A 20,496-nucleotide genomic window follows, 5' to 3' on the forward strand; every position below is an offset into this window, starting at 1 on the left:
AAGGGCAGTGGTGAAGGAGAATCCTTCCATTGGGCAGAAATTCAAGGCTGTCCACTATGTCTGGAGCGAGAGATGGCCAGAATACAGACCTACATTAATTCATGGACAGTCGCTGATGGTTTAGCTGGATGGTCAGGGCCTTAAAAAGAACAGGACTGGAAGATTGGTGACAAGAAAATCTTGGAAAGAGATATGTAGCTGAATCCCTCTGAATGGGCAGACTGAAGATATGTGCATCTCACGTGAATGCCCACCAAAGGGCATCCACTGCAGAGAAGACCCTGAATCAGATGGACAGAATTACATGCTCTGTGGCTGTCAGCCAGCCTCTCTATGCAGCTGCTGTGGTGTCTGCTCAATGGGCCGATGAACAAAGAGCTCTTGGCGGCAGGGACAGAGGATATGTATGGGTCCAACAACACGGAATTCTCCCTCCAAAGGCTGAGCTGGCTGATGCTTCTGCTGAGTGCCTAATCTGCCAAAGCAAATGATTTGTTACAGTGAACTAAATAAATTTTGTTAGAATATAAATTTCTGTACATCAAATTCCCATTTGAACTGGTTTTGACATCTTACTGGTTCCCTTATTAATCAGTGAGTTAAAAGCTTGCATACATGTTCATGTTTTATTTGCAAGACAGTCATGATTTTAACTTTTTGTACATTAAACTTTAGCAGCAAGAACATTGTTTTTTCTTAGATTTGCAGTAGCTTTGGGGTAAATGATAAATCCTCTGGAACTGCCATTGGTAACTCAACAATGATGAAGAGAACTAAACAACAAATGAATAAATTAACCTCAACATAGAATTTCCAGTCCACACAATATGAGGCAGTTTGTGATAAGACTCGGTGAAAATCCTGTCTCTGCAACTTGGAAGCTGTGCAGCTATGGGCAAGTTACTCAACTCTCCTAATCTGAATCTCCCTATCTAAAAATGGGGCAAAACGGGGCTGTCACAAGGATTACATGAATTGGTATTTACAAAGTGCTTAGTACAGTACCTGGCACATAGTAAAAGGTTGTCATTCCAGAGAAACATTTATTTGTAAATGGTACATCCTCTGGCAAGGGTGACTATGCTTACTTGCCCCATTCTCAGCCAAAACCAAAATGTGACAATATTGGTCTTACCTATGTGGTTTCTGTTTTATTGAGAATAGCTAGTGACTGCTTATTATTTTTTCCACATATGTTTTAAGTAACAGCTTTATTGAGATGTAATTCATATACCATAAAATTCACCCTCTTACAATCCAGTGGTTTTTAGTCCATTCACAGAATTGCGCAATCACCACCATCTAATTCAGTTCCCCCCAGAGAAACTCAGTGCCCACTAACCGTCCCTCCTCACCCCAGCCCTAAGTGACCACTAATCTGCTTTTTGTCTTTATGAGTTTGCTTATTAGGACATTTCATATACATGGAATCCTACAACATGTGGCTCTTTGTCTCTGGTTTCTTTCCCCTGGCACGATATTTTCAAGGTTCATCCATGTTGTAGCATGTGTCCACGCTTTCTTTGTATTCCATTGTGTGGATGCACCATATTTTGTTCATCGATTCATCCACTGTGGAACATTGGGGCTGTTTCAACTTTGGGCTATTATGAGTAATGCTGCTATGAACATTTGCATTCAAATTTCTGTGTGGACATATGTTTTAATTTCCCTTGGGTATAAACTTAGGAGTGGGAGGCTGCCAATTACCGTGGAAAACACACAGGTTGGAAACAGTGACCTCTGCTTCATGGTTCCTGGTTTCTGACAAAGTTAATCTTTCACCATTGGTGTGCTGGTTAGATAACCTTGGGTTCAAAGACAGACATTTCCTGTTGTCACAGTCTTTACATGTAAACACTCATACCATACTTACGATTAGTTGTTTATGTGGGTTAAATTAACCATGGAATCACTCCTGATCCCATCTCCTTACGAGAGGGTCTGCATCTTTTTTTCTGGTTCTGTTTTTAAAAATAATTATTTTTAATTGACACATAATTGTACATATTTATGGGGTACGGGGTGTTATTTTGATACATGTATACAATGTGTAATGATCAGGGTAATTAGCATATTAATCCCTTAAATGTCTATCATTTATTTGTGTTGGGAGTGTGAAAGTTGTTAGAATTCAAATAGAGTCACTAGTGTTTTAAAAAAACAAACCGTGACAAATAGAGCTGGGGAGGCCATGAAGAGGGGATTCTCATGCTTGTATGCCTAATACCAAAAATGATCACAAAAGATTCTGCAAAAATTACAACCTTGCACACAGGCTGCTGCAACCTCACACAAAAATTACTTCTGCAAGGACATCTGCCTAGCAACTGCCTGTCCAACCTCAGACTGGTGTGACCTTTGTTACTGATATTTGTAGCCAAGGATAATTATTTCAAAACCATTATGTAATCCTCCTCATTTTTTCCTTTAAAAACCTTTGTTTTTCTTTTTTTTTTTCTTTTTTTTTTGAGTCAGAGTCTCACTCTATCGCCCAGGCTGGAGTGCAGTGGTGCCATCTGGGCTCACTGCAAGCTCCACCTCCCGGGTTCATGCCATTCTCCTGCCCCAGCCTCCCGAGCAGCTGGGACTACAGGCGCCTGCCACCATGCCCAGCTAATTTTTTTTTATTTTTAATTTTTTTTATTTTTAGTAGAGACAGGGTTTCACCGTGTTAGCCAGGACGGTCTCGATCTCCTGACCTCGTGATCCGCCCGCCTCGGCCTCCCAAAGTGCTGGGATTACAGGCGTGTGCCACCGTGCCTAGCCACCTTTGTTTTTCTTTACCTCCTGGAATATGCACACAGTTTACTACAGCACACATATTCCTGTTGCAATGCCCTACTTTTGATTAAATATCTTTTTCTTTTAGAGAGCCTGTCTTTGTTATTTAGGTTGACAGGAACATTCAAAATTCTCTCTTCTAGCTACTTGAAAATACACACTAAATTATTGTTGTCACCCTACAGTGCCGCCAAACACTAGACTCCCATCTTGCTGCAAATTTGATTCCATTAACCAACTCCTCCCCCTGCCCCCCGCTGCATCCTTTTTCTAATGACACGAACATATTCAGTCATTTCATTTCTTTCACTGGGGTTGGCCCTGCGGCAGCCCACGAGAGGCCAGAGTCCCCTGTGGAGACTGACCAACCCTGAAGGCCAGCCTGGCTCCAGCCAAGTCCTGTCTAGAAGCAGGAGTCTGTGGCATGTCCGGAAGAGTGACCCAATTCTCTCCGGTCACGGATGAGAGGGCAAGTGGTTTAGCATTGAAATCCTCACAAAGGATCCACAGAGACAAGATTCACTCGCGGCCTCCCCATTGGGCCTCTGGCTCAGATTTCCTGGCCCATCTCAGGCCCGCCCAGTCCAGATCTCAGGGCAGGGCCCTAAAGGTGCAGTGCATGAACCTGCCATGGGTGGGACGATTCTTCTCAGCAGGCAAGTTTGGGAAATGAAGATCTACAAATCCCCAGTCAGCTCTCCCAGGCTTGGGAGTGGCCTGGGCCTCAGCCCCAGTCTTCTGCCCCACCCACTGTGCTTTCCCCAGGCTTCCAGACGTCCTCTTTTGAAAGGATTTTCAGGTCACAGGCCTCAGCTGGTCCCTAGCCCTTCCGACTGCCTCTCTGAGACTCCACCGACCAGGGCTGCCCCAAAGCCTCCTCCGAAGGCTTTCCCTAGAGTGGCTCTCCTCAATCATCCTGTCACCTTTCTTTGCCAAGCTCTTCCAAGGCCCTTAATGGCTTCTGGGAGGTCTCACACAGAGGGGCTGGAAAAGGGCTCATTAGCCCAGATCAGCTGTTCTCAAAGCATGATCCAGAGCCCCCGAGGGTCCCTGAGACCCTTTCAGGGGTCCTCAAGGTCAAAACTATTTTCATAATAATATTGACACTTTTTTTTTTGTATAGGTGACTTTTTTATTTTCATTCTCTCAGGAGTTTTCCAGAGACTACTGGCATGGGTGAAAGATCACCTTGATGGCTAATGGAACGTGTGCATCTGTATTCTTGTGTTTTATAACTTTTTCTCAGTCTTAATTTCTAATACGATAAATATGGACAGATATAATCCACAATGAACAAGTTACTTGGGGTCCTCAATAACTTTTAAGGGTGTAGGCTGGGCATGGTGGCTCACACCTGTAATCCTAGCACTTTGGGAGGCCAAGGTGGGAGGATCACCTGAGGTCGGGAGTTTGAGACCGGCCTGACCAACATGGAGAAACCCGGTCTCTACTAAAAATACAAAATTAGCCGGGCGTGGTGGCGCATGCCTGTAATCCCAGCTACTCGGGAGGCTGAGGCAGGAGAATCGCTTGAACCCGGGAGGCAGAGGTTGAAGTGAGCCCGAGATTGTGCCACTGCACTCCAGCCTGGTCAACAAGAGCAAAACTCCGTCTCAAAAAAAAAAAAAAAAAAAAAGTGTAGAGAGATCCTAAGATCAAAAAGTTTGAGAACCACTAGCCCAGACAAAGCTCTAATTGATGAGAATTACTAATTTGCTATATGAGTAGAGGCTGCCTATGGATGGGGAGGAGATGGGGAGAAAAGAAAGAGCTGGGGGAAGGGGAATGTGGAGGGAGGAGGAGGGAGGGAGAAAGAGCAGAAGGGGAAGGAAGGAGACCAGGAGAGAGGCGGAACAGGGAGAAAGAGGAAGAGGAGATGAGGAAGGGAGGACGATTGAGAAGGGTTAGAAAAAGGAGTCCAGATGAATGAGAAGGAGATGGGGAGGGGGCAGAGGAGAGGAAAGAGGAGATGGGAAGGAGAGAGGAGAAGATGGGAGGGAGGAAGGAGGTGATGGGAGTGAGGGAGGAGATGGGAGGGAGGGAGGGGGAAATGGGAGGGAAGAGGAGGACACGGGAGGGAGGGAGGGAGGAGAAGATGGAAGGGAGGGAGGAGGTGATGAGAGGGAGGGAGGGAGGAGGTGATGAGAGGGAGGGAGGAGGGGGTGATGGGAGGAAGGGAGGAGGAGATGGGAGGGAGGGAGGAGGAGATGGGAGGGAGTGAGGAGATGGAAGGCAGGGAGGGGGAGATGGGAGGGAAGGAGGAGAGAGGAAGGAGGAGGGGAAGGGAAGAGAAAGAGGGAAGGTAGGTGGAGGGAGAAGGGAGAGGGGCAAATAGGAAGGGGACTGAGGAGGACACAGGGAGAAGCTGGGAACTAACCCTTCCTGAAAATGTGCTAAAGGCTGAGGTAGGCACTTTACATATTTTAGTCCCATCCTATGTTACAGATGGGGAAACTGAGGCTGAGAAAAACTCAGATATTATCATATATTCTGTGAACGTGACAGAGGTCAGTGTGAACCAAGGTCAGCCCTCCTTTGTCACCATGGGATCCCTCTAACTCACAGAGGAGTCCCAGTATCGGTGGTGCCACCTTTCAGCCAGCTGGCCTGGCAACTACGAGAGCCCGGGACACAAAGGCCCTTACAACCTTATGCTGTTTTAAACCACTTATAATCTAGAGAGGGGTGTGAAGGAGGTAGAAGGGCAGGAAGAGGGCAGTGGCAACGGGAGGCCCACCTCTGGCTCGCCTGGGAGAACAGGGATGGCTGCCAGGGCCCCACCGGTGAGAGGCTGACCGTGCATTTTAAAGCACTGGACTTGGCTTCATGTCACAGATACTTCCCGTAAATACCCATCACCCACATCTTTCTGCCTGAACTTCCTTTTTTCTGGCCCAGGAGGGGGCTGCCCAAGGCTCTACACCTCTGGGGGCCCATCTGTTTGGCCCTTTCACCACAATTGGTTTGGTAGGTTTATCCCCAAGTCCTCTGGAAAAAAGAAAAGCTGATTATAAAATGCACTCAGCATTATTTTCCATCTGCAAAATACAATCCATTCCATGGAGCTTACCCCTGAGTCTCCACATGCTGTCACATAGTCCAAATCAAGTATCTCATCAGCAAATCCCGACAGCGCCCACTGCGAGAGCGCATGCTCATAGCGGAGGGGCTTCCTGCCAATGAGGGGAGTGGAAGCATTCTCTGGAATACTTTCCCTGGACCCTTAAAGTGGCCTTTTGGATTGGAAAGTCACAGTCTACTTTGCACATATCCTGAAGATGCTCTCCACCCCTCCAAACATAGAACCTGGAATGTGCTTCCCCTGGGCCACCTTTCCTTCCTTTCCCGTGCCTTCCTTCACTTCTGGGAGCCGGAAGGCACAGTGCAGAGACAAAAAAAAAAAAAAAATGGCTGTGAGAGAGAGGGCTGGGGATGCCACCACAAGGAGGCCAGCTGCACCAGGGGCCACTCTGGGACATTCTGGAGCAGAGCTCAGGAATCCCATGGTGTCCCTGACCCCTTCAGCGGCTGGCAGGAGCTGGCCAGACACTGGGCCCATTTCCTGAGCCCTTGCCCAGACTGGAATCTACTGGGACTAAAAAGCACTCTCTCTGCGCTCACTGGAGGCAGGCAGAGGCCCTTCATTTTTCTCTCTCTACCCCAGACCCCGGTGTACAGTAAAACCACCAGTAACTGCTCTGCAAATGATCAAATATAATTATTATGTTTATTTGAAGTGAGATGATGGAAAAGCTGGCCTGGCTGATTTTGGACTGAGTGGCCCATCACGATACCTGAACAAGCAGTTGTGAGGGTGGGCCTGGCACACCCCTGGATGTTTACAGGAGCATCTGGCCCAGGCCTGTCCTATGGCTGTGCCCAGCTCCAGCTCTGGAAGAGTCTCTCTGAGGAGCAGGGCCTGCAAAGCCAGAGCTACCACTAGAAGAAGGGCTGGGCTGGAGCAGGACCAGGAGAGGAGACCTGTCCAGGGGACAGGGTGCATGCAGCCTTCAGGTGCAGCCAGAACCTGCCGGCAGACCCCAGGCCACCCACGAGGCAGGCCTCACCAGGAATGACATCTGGTGTCTGAGGTGACCTTTTATTCCCCTAGGTGCATGCCATCTTTTTAAATGAGAAGTTTTCCAAAGCAAAGAATAAGCATCTACATCTTACAAAAAAACAAAAAAAGGAAAAGAAGGGATCCTATAACAAAAAGCACTTCCTTCTTCCAGAAGGAATTCTGAGTCTCAAATAAAGAGAAGATCTTCTTTTAATATTGTTTTTCTTTCTATGTAAGAGGAGCAGACGTTATTATTCATGACTATCAATCAATCTGCATATGTAATTATAATTGCAATGCAATACATATGAATATAATTTATATGGACAAGATTCACTTTAACCTAAGTGTTTCCACTAATTCTACTAATAGGTTTTTTAATAAGTTTACTATCTTGTGTTCCCACACAGAAGAGTTTTGTTTGCTCTCAGAAGCATTTGTTTACAAACAGCATTGGCTTTCCCTTCAATTCAGAGAAAACGCCCTGTCCAAGTGACACAGTGACATCATCATCATCCATTAGTCAAACCACCTGTCCTTTTTAGGCATTTCTCTGCATCATTTACAGCAGTTCACCACAGACAAAAATGTTTTATCTGAAAAAAGACAATAGAACAGGAAGCTGAAAAAGATACATTTACAATAAAAACACATTCACAAAAAGTGCTTTTTGTCTAATTACATTTGGAATTGGAATTTGCTTCTATCACAGACCAGTTACCAGTCCTCAATCCATAAAACCAGCACTTCCAGAGGAAGGTTCCAGGCATCACAGTGCACATCAAGAAATATCAGACTTTAAAGTGCTCTGAAAATGAATTGATTCAAAGAAATAATATGGAATATATTAACTGCTGAATTCTACTAGTGACAGAATGAGTTGAGGCTACTATAATTTAGAATAACCTTAAAAACAGATACATTTTAAAAAGTGTTCCAAAAGAAAAATACTGTACTTGAAGGTATTCTCGCAGTGCTGAAGGCTCACACTAGTGTATTTCCAGAGGTGACAGTTTTAATAGTCATGTTGGAGACGCTTAGTGACCTGTGAGCCATAGGTTGCTCCCCTAAGCTAAACTGCAATAAACTCTAAGCTCCTCTAGAAGTAATATCTATTTACATGTGAAGATTTCAAATTCTCAGGTATACATGAGTGCATTGTCAGAAGATGATTAGGCCCAGACCTGTGAAGACACAAACAGATAGTTTTTAGACCTTTGTAGTTAACAACTTATGAAACTTGAGCTTAAAGAGATAAAATTAGTCTATTCACACACATGCATGGGCATACATGTACACACACACAAACATACACACTCCATCCAAAATAGGGTGCTCATGTGCCTTAGAAGGATAACACTGTACTCCTAGCAATGCAAAGGTGCTTCTTTGGACCTGATCCTCTCCTCCCTTAGTTAATTGTCTGTGGGGCATCTGCAGCCTCCTTACTAGGGCCTGGCTACTCTTCCAGATTGACAACCAAAACCATTTGAACCCATACAGCTCACCATATACATTAACATGACTACTCACTTAGGACACTCTTACCCAGGAAGATGAACTCACAGATAACTTTTTTATTTGTTTCAGGAATTTTGCAAAAATCCCTTTCTCTATCCTAACACTAGACTACTCAACTTACCCTCTTTAGAAAACACACCCATGTCTCAGGACAATATAGAGCATCAAATGACTATTTAGTTTTAAAGGGTTTGTTCGAAACCCTCCCCCACCCGTGTCCAGCAATCCTAAAACTATTATGCCACAAAGTTGTCCAATCCTAATTAAGTGCCCCCCAACAAAGACCTGCCTTAAACCAGACCAAAAAACCTCATGCATGCCTTTGTCATCCTCTTCTGAGATGCCGCTACACCTCTACCAATTCTTGATGTTCCACACTGAGGTAAGCAATAAATTTAGCTTTGCTCTATGAATGGGCTATTTTTTTTTTTTTTTTGAGACAGAGTCTTGCTCTGTTGCCCAGGCTGAAGTGCAGTGGGATGATCTTGGCTCACTGTAACCTCTGCCTCCTGGGTTCAAGCGATTCTCCAGCCTCAGCCTCCCGAGTAGCTGGGACTACAGGTGCATGCCACCACACCTGGCTGATTTTTGTATTTTTAGTAGAGACAGGGTTTCACCATGTTGCCCAGGCTGGTCTGGAACTCCTGACCTCAAGTGATCTGCCTGACTTGGCCTCCTAAAGTGCTGCAATTACAGGCATGAGCCACCATGCCCAGCTTAAACAGGCTATTTTGGTAGTATTTTGGGTGAGCCAACACTCAACAAGGTTATGGAGCTCTCTTTGAGAATTTAATGAAAGCCATGAGGACAAAATGCATATACCCCAAATTTGGCATATAATTTCAGGGGCTTCATTTCCAAGATTAAGCTATAGAAAAACTAAAAAAAAAAAAGAAAAAGAAAAAAAAAGGAAGAAAAAAGTAATAATTTCAGGGGCTTCACAGCCTCCTGGATCTGTGGCCCTTGTCATCACAAGGTCAATAATCGTAATAAGAACCCTAGACTATAGGAGGAGAGACTGGTTATCTGTGGTTTGCCAAAGGCTAGAATCACAAGAATCAGACTTTTAGGGTCAAAAGGAACTTTCTGGATGATCAAGCCTAACTATTCTCTCACCTACAGGCTGATACGCAGTTGTCGAATCTGTGCGAGAATACCCGCACTGATGTGGCACTCGCTACCTCTCCAGGCAACTCATTCCCTCTGTGGCTGTGGGCAGAGGGGAAATTAGAGCTTGGCGAGGCTGACCAGGCCCACCTGAGCTTACTCTGATAGCCTTCCCTCTGCTTCAGAAGGCCCGTCACCCCTCCTCTCTCCTCTCACACACAGGAAAACAGAAAACCATCCCTCTTACTCTGAGGGTATGATCCCATGATCCAGAGCAGAAAGCAGTCCCATCGGGAGAAACTCGCAGAGTGCTAACGCGATTTTCATGTCCAAACAGGATGGAGACCCGGGACCCCTTGAGAACATCCCAGACGTTGATAGTGTAATCATTGTATCCAGCAAACAGCAGGCGACCTTGAAGCAGGGTGAGATGATAGCTGTTAAGCCAGTTCCTTGCTTCCTGTTTCTCATTACATGACTGTCACTCACTCATTCAATAAGCAGTGATTCAGGCCCACTGAGTCCTAGGCACTGTGCTTTGCCTCAAGGATTCAAAGGGGAGAAAGCACAGTCCCTGTCCCCGGTGGAGGATGTGGGGCTGAGAGGAACAGATCACTGTGGCATTGCATGGTAACAGCCATAATGCAAGTGCTTTACACACATAAAGTGCCATGGGACCAGAGAGGAAGGGGGATTAAGGAGGGCACTGCAGACACAAGTAAATTATTTTTAGTCATTTGCTAGTTAACTACTTGTAAAACTTGTTTAAAGAGAGAAAGTTAAAGTGACATTTGAGTTGGCTCTTGAGGGTTGAATAGGAGTCTGTCATGCAGAGAAGGCAGGGAAAAGATGTTCCAGGCAGTAGCAGGAACTTCATGTGCAGTTAGTCTAGGGATGTGTCTGGGGAAATGGGGTGGTCCAGGTAGCCAGCCTGTTACCTCTGCTTTAACTTTCTATTTTTCTTTCTTTCTTTGACATGATCTTTCTGGAGCTATGCTTTTTCACTAGCAGCTTCCCACAAATGAGCCATGAGCTTCAGGGCACTGAGGAGGGACTCATTTTTTTTTCCCTTTGAGTCAGAGTCTCGCTCTGTTGCCCAGGGTGGAGTGCAGTGGCACAAACTCAGCTCACTGCAAGCTCCATTTCCCAGGTTCAAGCGATTCTCCTGCCTCAGCCTCCCGAGTAGCTGGGATTACAGGCATGCGCCACCACGCCCAACCAATTTTTGTATTTTTAGTAGAGACAAGGTTTCACTGTGTTGGCCAGGCTTAACTCCTGAGCTCAAGTGATTGCCTGCCTCAGCCTCCCAAAGTGCCGGGATTACAGGCGTGAGCCACAGTGTCCGGCCGAGAAGGGACTCTTGCTTCACCTCCACCTTACAGAAAAGTTCCCTTTGGGGCATGAAGAGAAGCAAAGGCTGGGGAGAAAATGCCTGAGAGCACTGTGGAAGTGAATTTCTGACACTTCATTGCCTTGAAGGACAGCATTAGGTTGTATACAGCCTTCATTTCCCCCTGGAGTGAAGTTGCCTGGGGCAAGGCAAAGTGGGAGGTCAGAAGCTCAGAGGAGGAAAACTCGTGCAAATATGGATGATTTCGCATACTGGTCCACAGGAAGCTCAGTCGATGAAAAGGAACTGAGTGATGATGGAGCGCTAGTTTCATTCTGGTCCTGTCTTACAGTCCTGGGAAAAGTTTCTGAAATAAAATCTTACCACTGAGGGAGAAGTCCACGCTGGATGCTCCAAATATGATACTTTCTTTGGAATAGATGGCAACCTCCCTGTCTGCCCGCAGGTCATAGAGGCGACACTGGGGAGCAAATAAATAAAGAAGCACTTACTTCTGGCTTCAGTCTGGTGACGTGATGACCACAGAGCTACAGGTAGGTGCTAGTGACTTAAAAGATGAAGGAAAAACTTCTTAGTTTTCCCTACTGTTATTTCATCCTTTAGTCCCGACTCCTGTTAATTTCTATGAGTCAGTAAAGAGTCCTGATTCCTATTAATCTCTATGAGTCAGTAAAGAAACGGCAAATACAGCAAATTTCTTCAGGTATAAAAACAAAATGAGACCCCACTTTTTTTTTTCTGATAAAGGACATATGTTCACTGTAGAAAATTTGGAAATATTCAGAAATGTATACAGAAGGAAATGAAGGTCACCCTAAATCCTAGAGGTATTTACTAATTCTGAGCTGTTTCCTTCAGTCTTATTTGTATTTTATGTGTGTATCTGAATGGGTTGGATGTTTCATTATTGCTTTTATTAACATTAGGTTATATGTACTTTCTCATATCATTAAAAGAGAACTTCAAAAAACGTTATGTACATGGTTATTGAATATATCAGAATCTATTTAGCCAAACCCTATTGTTTTGGTTGTGTTTAATTTTTCTCTTTTATAAATAATATTATGATGACTATTCTTATATAAAAATCTTTACATGTGTTTCTGGTTTCCTTAGACTAGGTTTCCTTAGACTAGGTTTAAGAAATAGAATCCTTAGAAGAGTTATCAGGAAATAGCATGACCAGATGAGAAGTAGAGATGTTTTGTTTTATATTTTATTTTATTTTGAAATGGAATTTCGCTCTTGTCACCCAGGCTGGAGTGCAATGGCACGATCTTGGCTCACTGCAACCTCTGCCTCCCCAGGGTTCAAACTATTCTCCTGCCTCAGCCTCCTGAGTAGCTGGGATTACAGATGCCCGCCACCATGCCCGGCTAATTTTTATATTTTTAGTAGAGATGGGGTTTCACCACATTGGCCAGGCTGGTCTTGAACTCCTGACCTCAGGTGATCCATCCACCTTGGCCTCCCACAGTGCTGGGATTACAGGCATGAGCCACCGTGCCCGGCCAAGTAGAGATGTTTTCAAGCTCTTGATTCATATGGCAAATCTGCCCTCTAGGAGGGTGGTGTCAACTATCCTGACCCCAGGGTTGATCCAGGCTCCCCACCAACCCAACCTCTGGGCATTTCTTTGCTAATCCAAGTGGCAAAATGGGCATCTGGTCACTTAAAACTTAAAACATGCATTTCTTTGATTATGGGTGACTTTGAAAATATTTTCAGGTGTTTACTTGCCATTGTGGATTCACTGCTTTGTAAATGACCTGCATTTTACCCTCTTCTTTAATTGGAGTGTTGATTTTATTGCTTATGTAACTCCATTCGTATCTACAGGATTTCAACTTGGTCTGTACTGTATGTGGCAAGAATTTTTCCATATATATTTGTTATAATTATATTTTGTTATAATTTTGTCACAATATATTTCCATATATATTTTTTCATATATATTTCCATATATATTTTGTTATATATCTTTGATATACAGAAGTTTTAAATTTTCATTATTTCAAAACTCTCAATCTATTCTTTTGTAATTTCTTTAGCAGAAAATTAGAATGAAAACCATTATTTCGTAAGATATTTGATATTTTGAGGGCAACAAGAAAATATTTTTTTCTCTTGAAAATAATTTGGCAATCAGTATCAAAAGCCGTAAAACTGGGTCTATTTATGGCTCAGCAAGTTATGTCTGAGGATGCTAAGGAAATGATGAGAGGTACAAAAACACTTATAGTAGTGTTTTTAACAGAAAAAAAAAAAAACCTTGAGAAAAGCCAAATGTCTAAAAATTGAAGACGAATGTCACGTTCATAGCATGGAATACTACTCAATCATTAAGAAAATATAATGGAAATATTTATCGGCCTGGGAAAATGTTCACATTCTGTTAAGTGAAAATGCCAAATTATAAAGCATTTTGTTTGTTAAAAAGAAAAAAAGACAGAAAGGAATTCATCCAACTATGATTTTTCTTGGGTAAGGGGATCAAGGTAATTCAATATTCCCCTAAATTTTCTTCATTGAATACTCATTACTTCTGTAACCAGAAAAATAGTTATTTTCTTAAAATAAGTTAGCAGATCCCTCTATTGACTAGGAAAAGCTCTCAAAAACTTAGAAACATACCGTAGCATCATCTGACCCTGAAGCAAAGGCATCTCCACTGGGGTAGTACCTGCAGAGAGAAAGTACTTTATCTAGGGTGGTGATTCCCGACCCTGGATGCCCATCAGAACCATGCTAGGCCCTTGGAATCAGAATCTCTACTTCTAGGGACTCAAGGAACATTTGCAGCAGAAGACGGAAGAGGAAGCTCCTATGTCGGGCCCACTGATCTCTAGTTTTCTTCCCTGTTAGTGGGGGACAGTGACACTGGCCTTGCAGAGTGAGATAATATGTGTTGGTATCAGGCACAGAACACAGAGCAGACCCCTTGTAAATATAGTTTCCCTCAATCACATATCTAATTCCTAAGACTTGGCCCAGAGCTCAGGGATAAGAAAGTGGTTATGAGCACAGACACTGAATCAGACGCACAAAGCCACATTGGATGTCTGCACTGACCATTTACTACCTGCGATACTTTTGGCAAATGACTTCCTCTTGCCCAGCCTCAGTTTCCTCATCTGAAAAGTGAGAGTAATAATGCATATTTTCTGCTGTGAAGATTACATAAGACAGTCCATGCAAAGAATCTGGCATGGTGCCAATTAAAACACATTCAATAAATGATGATTATTACTGCTGTAGTCATTGTCTTCTCAATGATTAGTGAGAAATATGGGCCCTAAATTATAAGCCAGAGGCAGAATGAGAGCAAACGTCTTTAAACTCCTCCGCTCTGCCTCACCCAGCTGTGTTCCCCACATCTTCCATTGTTTCTCCTTTTTTTTTTTTTTTGAGACTGAGTCTCATTCTGTTTCCCAGGCTGGAGTGCAATGGCGTGAACTTGGCTCACTACAACCTCCACCTCCCAGGTTCAAGCGATTCTCATGCCTCAGCTTCCCAAGTAGCTGGGATTACAGGTGTATGCCACTATGCCTGGCTAATTTTTGTATTTTTAGTAGAGACGGGGTTTCACCATGTTGGTCAGGCTGGTCTCGAACTCCTGACCTCAAGTGATCCACCTTCCTAGGCCTCCCAAAGTGCTGGGATGACAGGCGTGAGCCACCGCACCCGCGCCGTTTCTCCTTTCTCGTACCAGTGACCTACCCTATAGTTCCACAAAAGCCGCAGGAGGAAGAGTCCTTTTAAAACATTATTTATTCCTCCTACCAGCGGGAGGTGAGAGTCAAAACATTTGGCAAAGGAGAGGGAAGCTTGACTTTGTGTGACTAACTTACACTGGCCTGAAAGACGGGGATGGAGAACAGAAAAGCTGGATGAGAGATGTTAACCATTTTCAGCTCTGCCCCAGTCAGTCCATCAGAGTGTGGGCACATTATATTTTTGAAAGCATTATGAATTCATGGAGTATCTGACGCATCCATATTCCAATGTCAAAATGATTTCTAGATTAAATACCATTTGGGGCCACATGCGCTATGATTTCCTTCTGCTGTTGGAAGTTCAGGGACCAAGTGTATTATCTTCCAGGTAATACATAGATTATCTGGAAGAGACCTTTTGTGCCCCCAGTGTCCCCTCTCTCTGTCTCCTATAGCTATGGTTAAATAAAAGCAGGATTTTTTGAATGGCACTAAACCCAGGGGGTGCTACTGGAATTCAGTGGCTGGGCCAGAGGGATGGTAAATGTCTTACATGGAACATTCCCTTACAATGAAGAAATGTCCTTCCCAAAATGCTAATAGTGAACCCCATTGAGAAACACTAGTTTGTTTTGTTTTGTTTTTCCTGGGCACATGGCAGAATGAAAACTATATTTCTAGTCTTCCTGTAGCCAGATGTGACCATGTGATCATGTTCTGGCTAATGGGATGCAGGCAGAAGTGATAAGTGCAACTCTCCTCTACCAACCAGCTGGAAAGAAGGCATGGTCGTAGGCCAGTGGGGGCCGGAGACTGAGCACCATCCTAGGAAATGGGTTGTGAAGACAGAATGAGCTATCATAGCAGCTCAGATTTTAAGGTGAGAACAAACTTGCATCTGGTTTAGGTCACTGTTATTTGGGCTTCTCTCATACAAGCCCATGTCCTAACTAATTCAGTGTATAACCAAGGGCATGCTAAGAGAACAATGACAATGCTCAGTATAACCTCAGCCTTGGGTGGACATGGTAGCCAGTGTTCACCATGGAAGAAAATCAAAAGGTACCCTGAACATGGCCCACTGAATCAGTCCCTGTAGCATCCGTCAGATGAGTCTCAGTGTCAGTTTACACCATTCCATAAAATAACTTAATTGAAATTGCATTCACTCTATATAGAAAAATGGCCATTTAAATTTTTAAGTTACAGTGTTCCCTATCAGTCAAGAATTGGGTTTATGTCTCCATTTATCAACATCTTCTTTTATTTCTGCCATTAAGAATTCATAAATACTTTAAAAAGTTTGGTTACCACCATAATGTTTTCTCTCTGTCTCTCTCTCTGACTTCCTCAGTGCAGGAGATCGATGAGTAAATTGGCCATGCAGTGTGGTCTCCCTCACACAGGAGGGCACCTAACTCAGCCCTAGAAACCAGGGGGGCTTTCTGGACAGAAGGAAGCCTAAGTTGAAAACTGATGGTCAAAGGAGGTTAGAGGCAGAGGGTTCAGGGCAGATGAAACAGCTCAGGTGAGAGAGTGTGCATTTTATTTTATTATTATTATTTTTGAAAAGGAGTCTCGCTCTACTGCCCAGGCTGAAGCGCAATGGTACCATCTCAGCTTACTGCAACCTCTGCCTCCTGGGTTCAAGCGATTCTCGTGCCTTAGCCTCCCAAGTAGCTGGTATTACAGCCATGTGCTACCACATGTGGCTAGTTTTTGTATTTGTAGTAGAGACGGGGTTTCACCATGTTGGCCAGGCTAGTCTTGAACTCCTGATCTCAAGTGATCCGCCCACCTTGGCCTCCCAAAGTGCTGGGATTACAGGCATGAGCCACAGCGCCCAGCTGAGTGTGTGCATTTTAAAGCTGTACATTGGCCCTCCATAGCCATGGATTCCACACTCATGGATAAAATCAACTGCAGATTAGAAATATTCTAAAAAAGAAAAAGGAATGTTGCATCTGTACTGAACCTTTTTTCTTGTCATTATTCTCCAAACAATACAATCTAATAACTATTTACATTGCATTTACACTTATTAGATATTATAAGTAATTGACAGATGATTTAAAGTACACGGGAGGATGTGCATAGGCTATATGCAAATACTATACCACTTTAATTTTATTATTTATTTATTTTTATAACTTCAGCATACCCTGAGAAAATACTACATCATTTTATGTAGGATTCTGGTATCTGAGGGAGGTCCTGGAACCAATCTCCCACAGATACCAAGGAATGACTGTACTTTATTAATACATAGGGGCTTATTTTTGTGGCTTTATGTTCTATCTTGCATTTTACTAACATCAATTACTATCTGTAGTAATTTTCATATTGATTTCTTTTGATTTTCTAGGTAATTACTGCATATTTACAATAAGTGACAGTCTTTTTTTCTTTTTTCCTTATCCCACATTTGAGGGCATGGAGTACTAAAGTAAGTAAGTATTCTTTTTTGTTCTTGTTTTCAAGAGAAATAATTCTTGTGTTTTCCCACTAAGTAAAATGAAGATTCTTGGGAGTTCTGAGTATAATGAAAATACTTTATAAACTGTCTCAACAGTACCATCTTCCATACGTGGCAAGTCCTGACCTCTCTCTTGGGATCTAATTCATGGATCCTGCCACTTACTTGCCATCTTGAATGTTTAATAGGCATCTCAAACCTAACTAGCCCCAAACAGAGCTCCTAAATCCATGTGCAAAGCCAGCCCACCTCCTCCCCCATCCCTCCAGTCTTCCGTCTTAGTAAATGGACTGCTGCTTGCTGCCCTCGATAAAAGATGTGGGTTCCCTAAGCTCAGGGTTCTTCTATAGTGCATCCCTTGCATCTGCCAGTGTCATTTGGCCCTTTTCATATCTCCCTGTGGAACTGGGGCTCAAGTACCAGCACAAGCCAGGCTGATAGCCTGGCTACTGCCATTGCTGTGAGTAATAAACTGTCCTTCATCTCTGACTCAGGAGTCTCGTGTCTTCTACCAGCATCCATGAGCTATGGCAGCCCAACTTGTTAACTTGTAGGTAGATAAAATCTCAGACATTTCATAATTCTTGACATTTCTCTGTCTCCACCACGTCTTCCTTAGTTCCAGTCACCATCGTTTCTTTCTTGAACTCACACAACCACCTCTAACTGGTCGTCATATTTCCATTCTTGTTCCCTACAATGTATTCTCCATACAGCCAGTGATCTTTTTTGTTTGTTTGGGGTTTTTTTTTTTTTTTTGAAACACTGTCTTGCTCTGTTGCCTGGGCTGGAGTGCAATGGCACCATCTCGGCTCTCTGTAGCCTCAATCTCCTGGGTTCAATTGATCCTCCCACCTCAGCCTCCTCCGCACGTCACCATGCCCGGCTAATTTTTTGTATTTTTTTTTTTTTTGGTAGAGACAGGGTTGCGCCATGTTGCCTAGCCTGGTCTCGAACTCCTGGGCTCAAGCAATCTGCCCGCCTCAGCTTCCCAACAGAGCGATCTTTTAAAGGCAAAACATGATCAGGTTAGCCACCCCTACCCCTCCCAACTCAAAACTCTCCAGTGACCACCTGGCCTTTTGTTAGGTCCCTTAACCTCTCATCTCTGTGCTCTTCCCCCAGCTCTTTGCGTGCCTGGCTCTTTCATGATCCTGGCCTCAATGTAAACGTCACCTTCTCAGTGAGGCTGTCTTTGACCTCTAAGAAATGACCCATCCTATCTCCCTGTTTTACTTTTATCATAGTAGTTATCAGTATCTGAAATTGTATATTTGTGTTTGGTCTAGTGTGTCTCCTATAAGAGCATAGAGACCTTGTCCATCTTGTTCACTAGTATATTCCCAGTTCCTAGAATAATATCTAGCATATAAATACTTAAAAATATTTATTGAATGAATGGATGAAAAATGCTGATTCAACTTAGGGAGGATATTAATTGCTCCTAATGCGATTAAATTAAAATTCTCCATGAGTTCTGGAGCACTGTTCAGTTCCACCACAATCAGCCTTTCTTCCTGGGAAGGCCTCTCTCAGCCAAGTAAACTGAGTCTGGAGGTGGTTCCTGGGCTAAGGATTACCCAAGCCAGGCAATGCCGGCAGAATAGAGAGGTGGCATGAACATTCTACTCACTGACCGGACGCTGTTGATGTCAGATTCATGTGTTTCAAAGGCCTGCACGCACTGGCCGGAGCGCATGTCCCACACCATGGCTTTCTTGTCACATCCCTACAAATGAAAATTACCCAGAGTTATGGCCACTTTAAGGAATGTCTATAGACAAGGCACAAGTCCCAGTTATATAACACGGACCATTTATTTCCCATTAGCAAATGGCTGACAACACACTTTTCTGAGACTGAGACTAGCTTTACTTGAGGGCACTTTCCTTAGTCAGAAAGCCCTTAGACGCCTAGAACTAGGTCTTGGGATGGGAGGCAGGAGGGAAGGCACTCAGCTTCCTCTTTTAGCTTGTTTTCTTCTTTTGCACATTTCTGAATGGAGGCAAACCCTTCTTACCCTCCCCTGGGCATCTCCCTTCCCTTCATTTATTCCTTCTTTTCTCTCTTCTCTTTATACTTGCCTCCCTAAGCCCAGAGGGCAAGGCAGGCAGGCAGTGGTGCGTGGTGGGACCTCTCTAGTTGTGACATTAATAAATGGGTTGGCAGTGCCCAAATGGAGCAGCCGAGAGTCCCAGCTTTGTTTTGGTGTATGGGGCAGTCCTCAGCAAAGCTGGAGAGCCAGGTGCCCCAGGCCATCTGAACCCTCAGCCGCATGCTGGGCTGGGAATCTGCAAACCAGGGGCCTATAAGGGTGCTGCCATCGACGCACAGGGTGGCTTAGGCAAGTCACCTCCCTGGGCGTCTGCCTCAACACCTATAAAGTCAACGCTCTCTTCAGGTTGCTAACATGACCTAGAGGGTCACAGACATGAGGGTTTTCCCATTATCCTATCAAGGCTCTGGGAGCAGTTTGATAAGTTCCTGCAGAGTGGTCATGTTATCAAGCTCAAGTAGTACAATGTGGACTTTCAATAGTCAAATAGCTTATAGGATCAAACAGCTAAAAAATAACAGCTTAAAACTGGTGTCTAAGTTGTTGGTTTCAACTTGGAGCAGAGGGAGGTGTGTAATGAAGCACCATCACACATCTGAGGAAGGCCCGCTGTGGGAGTTCAGCACCCCGAGTGTCTTTACTGAAAATGTGGGCAAAGAAACCAGAAAGGCCTTCACATCTCTAGAGGACACTCAATTGGATGCAGTTTAGTGCTCTGAAAGAGACAATATGATCTACAGTAATAGCAGTAATTTTTAAAAAACACAGTAGAGTTGAGGAGAGATAAATACAGTGATACCAAGGCACAGGGATGAAACATCTACACATGGCCAAATACCCAGGAAGAAAATCAGGGTCCCTGCTAACTACAGCTCATACAGCCCTGGCCTGGCTCCCAGGATCGATGTGTGGGCAGCCTGGAGCAAAGGTCCCTTATGTGTCCCAGCTGCAGAAGTCACCTGACAGTGTGTGCGTCACTGTCCTGTCTCACCACTGCCTCCTGACGGAGGTGAGACAGGACCCATGGTAAGGTCAGCTGGCCCAGCTCTCTGTCCTTATTCTCAGGCTGGCCACAGAAAGACTTGCCCCTCCCATTTGCATACACACTGCAAACTCTTCCATCTACTGCTTGTACCATCCTGGGGAGGGGAAGTGCAAATACCACTGTGCACTATGTCCAACTTATAGCAGATGCAACTTACAGTCAGGTAGCAAAGCCCTGACCCAGGCACCCTGAGTCCTAGTCTAGTGCTTCTCTGAGTCTCTGTGGCCCTGTCTGCCAACTCTGAGCTTTCAAAGCCTCTGTTTCTTGCACCCTGCAATGGGAGGGAGGATGGTGGCTGGCAGGGGTGGGGTGGGAGAGTGCCCCACAGGACTCAAAGCCCTGGTGGCATCACAGCGTTGCCTCAGCTCGGTAGCCATCTG

At 44.4% G+C, this 20,496-nt stretch overlaps 1 protein-coding gene across 2 annotated transcripts in view; it reads right to left on the reverse strand.

The window, feature by feature from the left end:
• Window positions 1–6,492: 6,492 nt before the first annotated feature.
• Window positions 6,493–20,496, reverse strand: part of GNB5 (G protein subunit beta 5) — a 58,284-nt gene continuing 44,280 nt past the window's right edge. The window contains exons 7-11 of one of the 2 annotated variants that reach the window (XM_009249833.4): window positions 18,653–18,744; window positions 13,458–13,506; window positions 11,187–11,283; window positions 9,720–9,886; window positions 6,493–8,028 (exon numbers count right to left, since the gene is read on the reverse strand). In XM_009249833.4, coding sequence (XP_009248108.1) covers window positions 8,017–8,028; window positions 9,720–9,886; window positions 11,187–11,283; window positions 13,458–13,506; window positions 18,653–18,744 — 417 coding nt within the window. In that variant the 3' untranslated portion in view covers window positions 6,493–8,016. 2 annotated transcript variants of the gene reach the window in all.

Source organism: Pongo abelii, chromosome 16, assembly GCF_028885655.2.
Source record: "Pongo abelii isolate AG06213 chromosome 16, NHGRI_mPonAbe1-v2.0_pri, whole genome shotgun sequence".
Taxonomy (NCBI): domain Eukaryota; kingdom Metazoa; phylum Chordata; class Mammalia; order Primates; family Hominidae; genus Pongo; species Pongo abelii.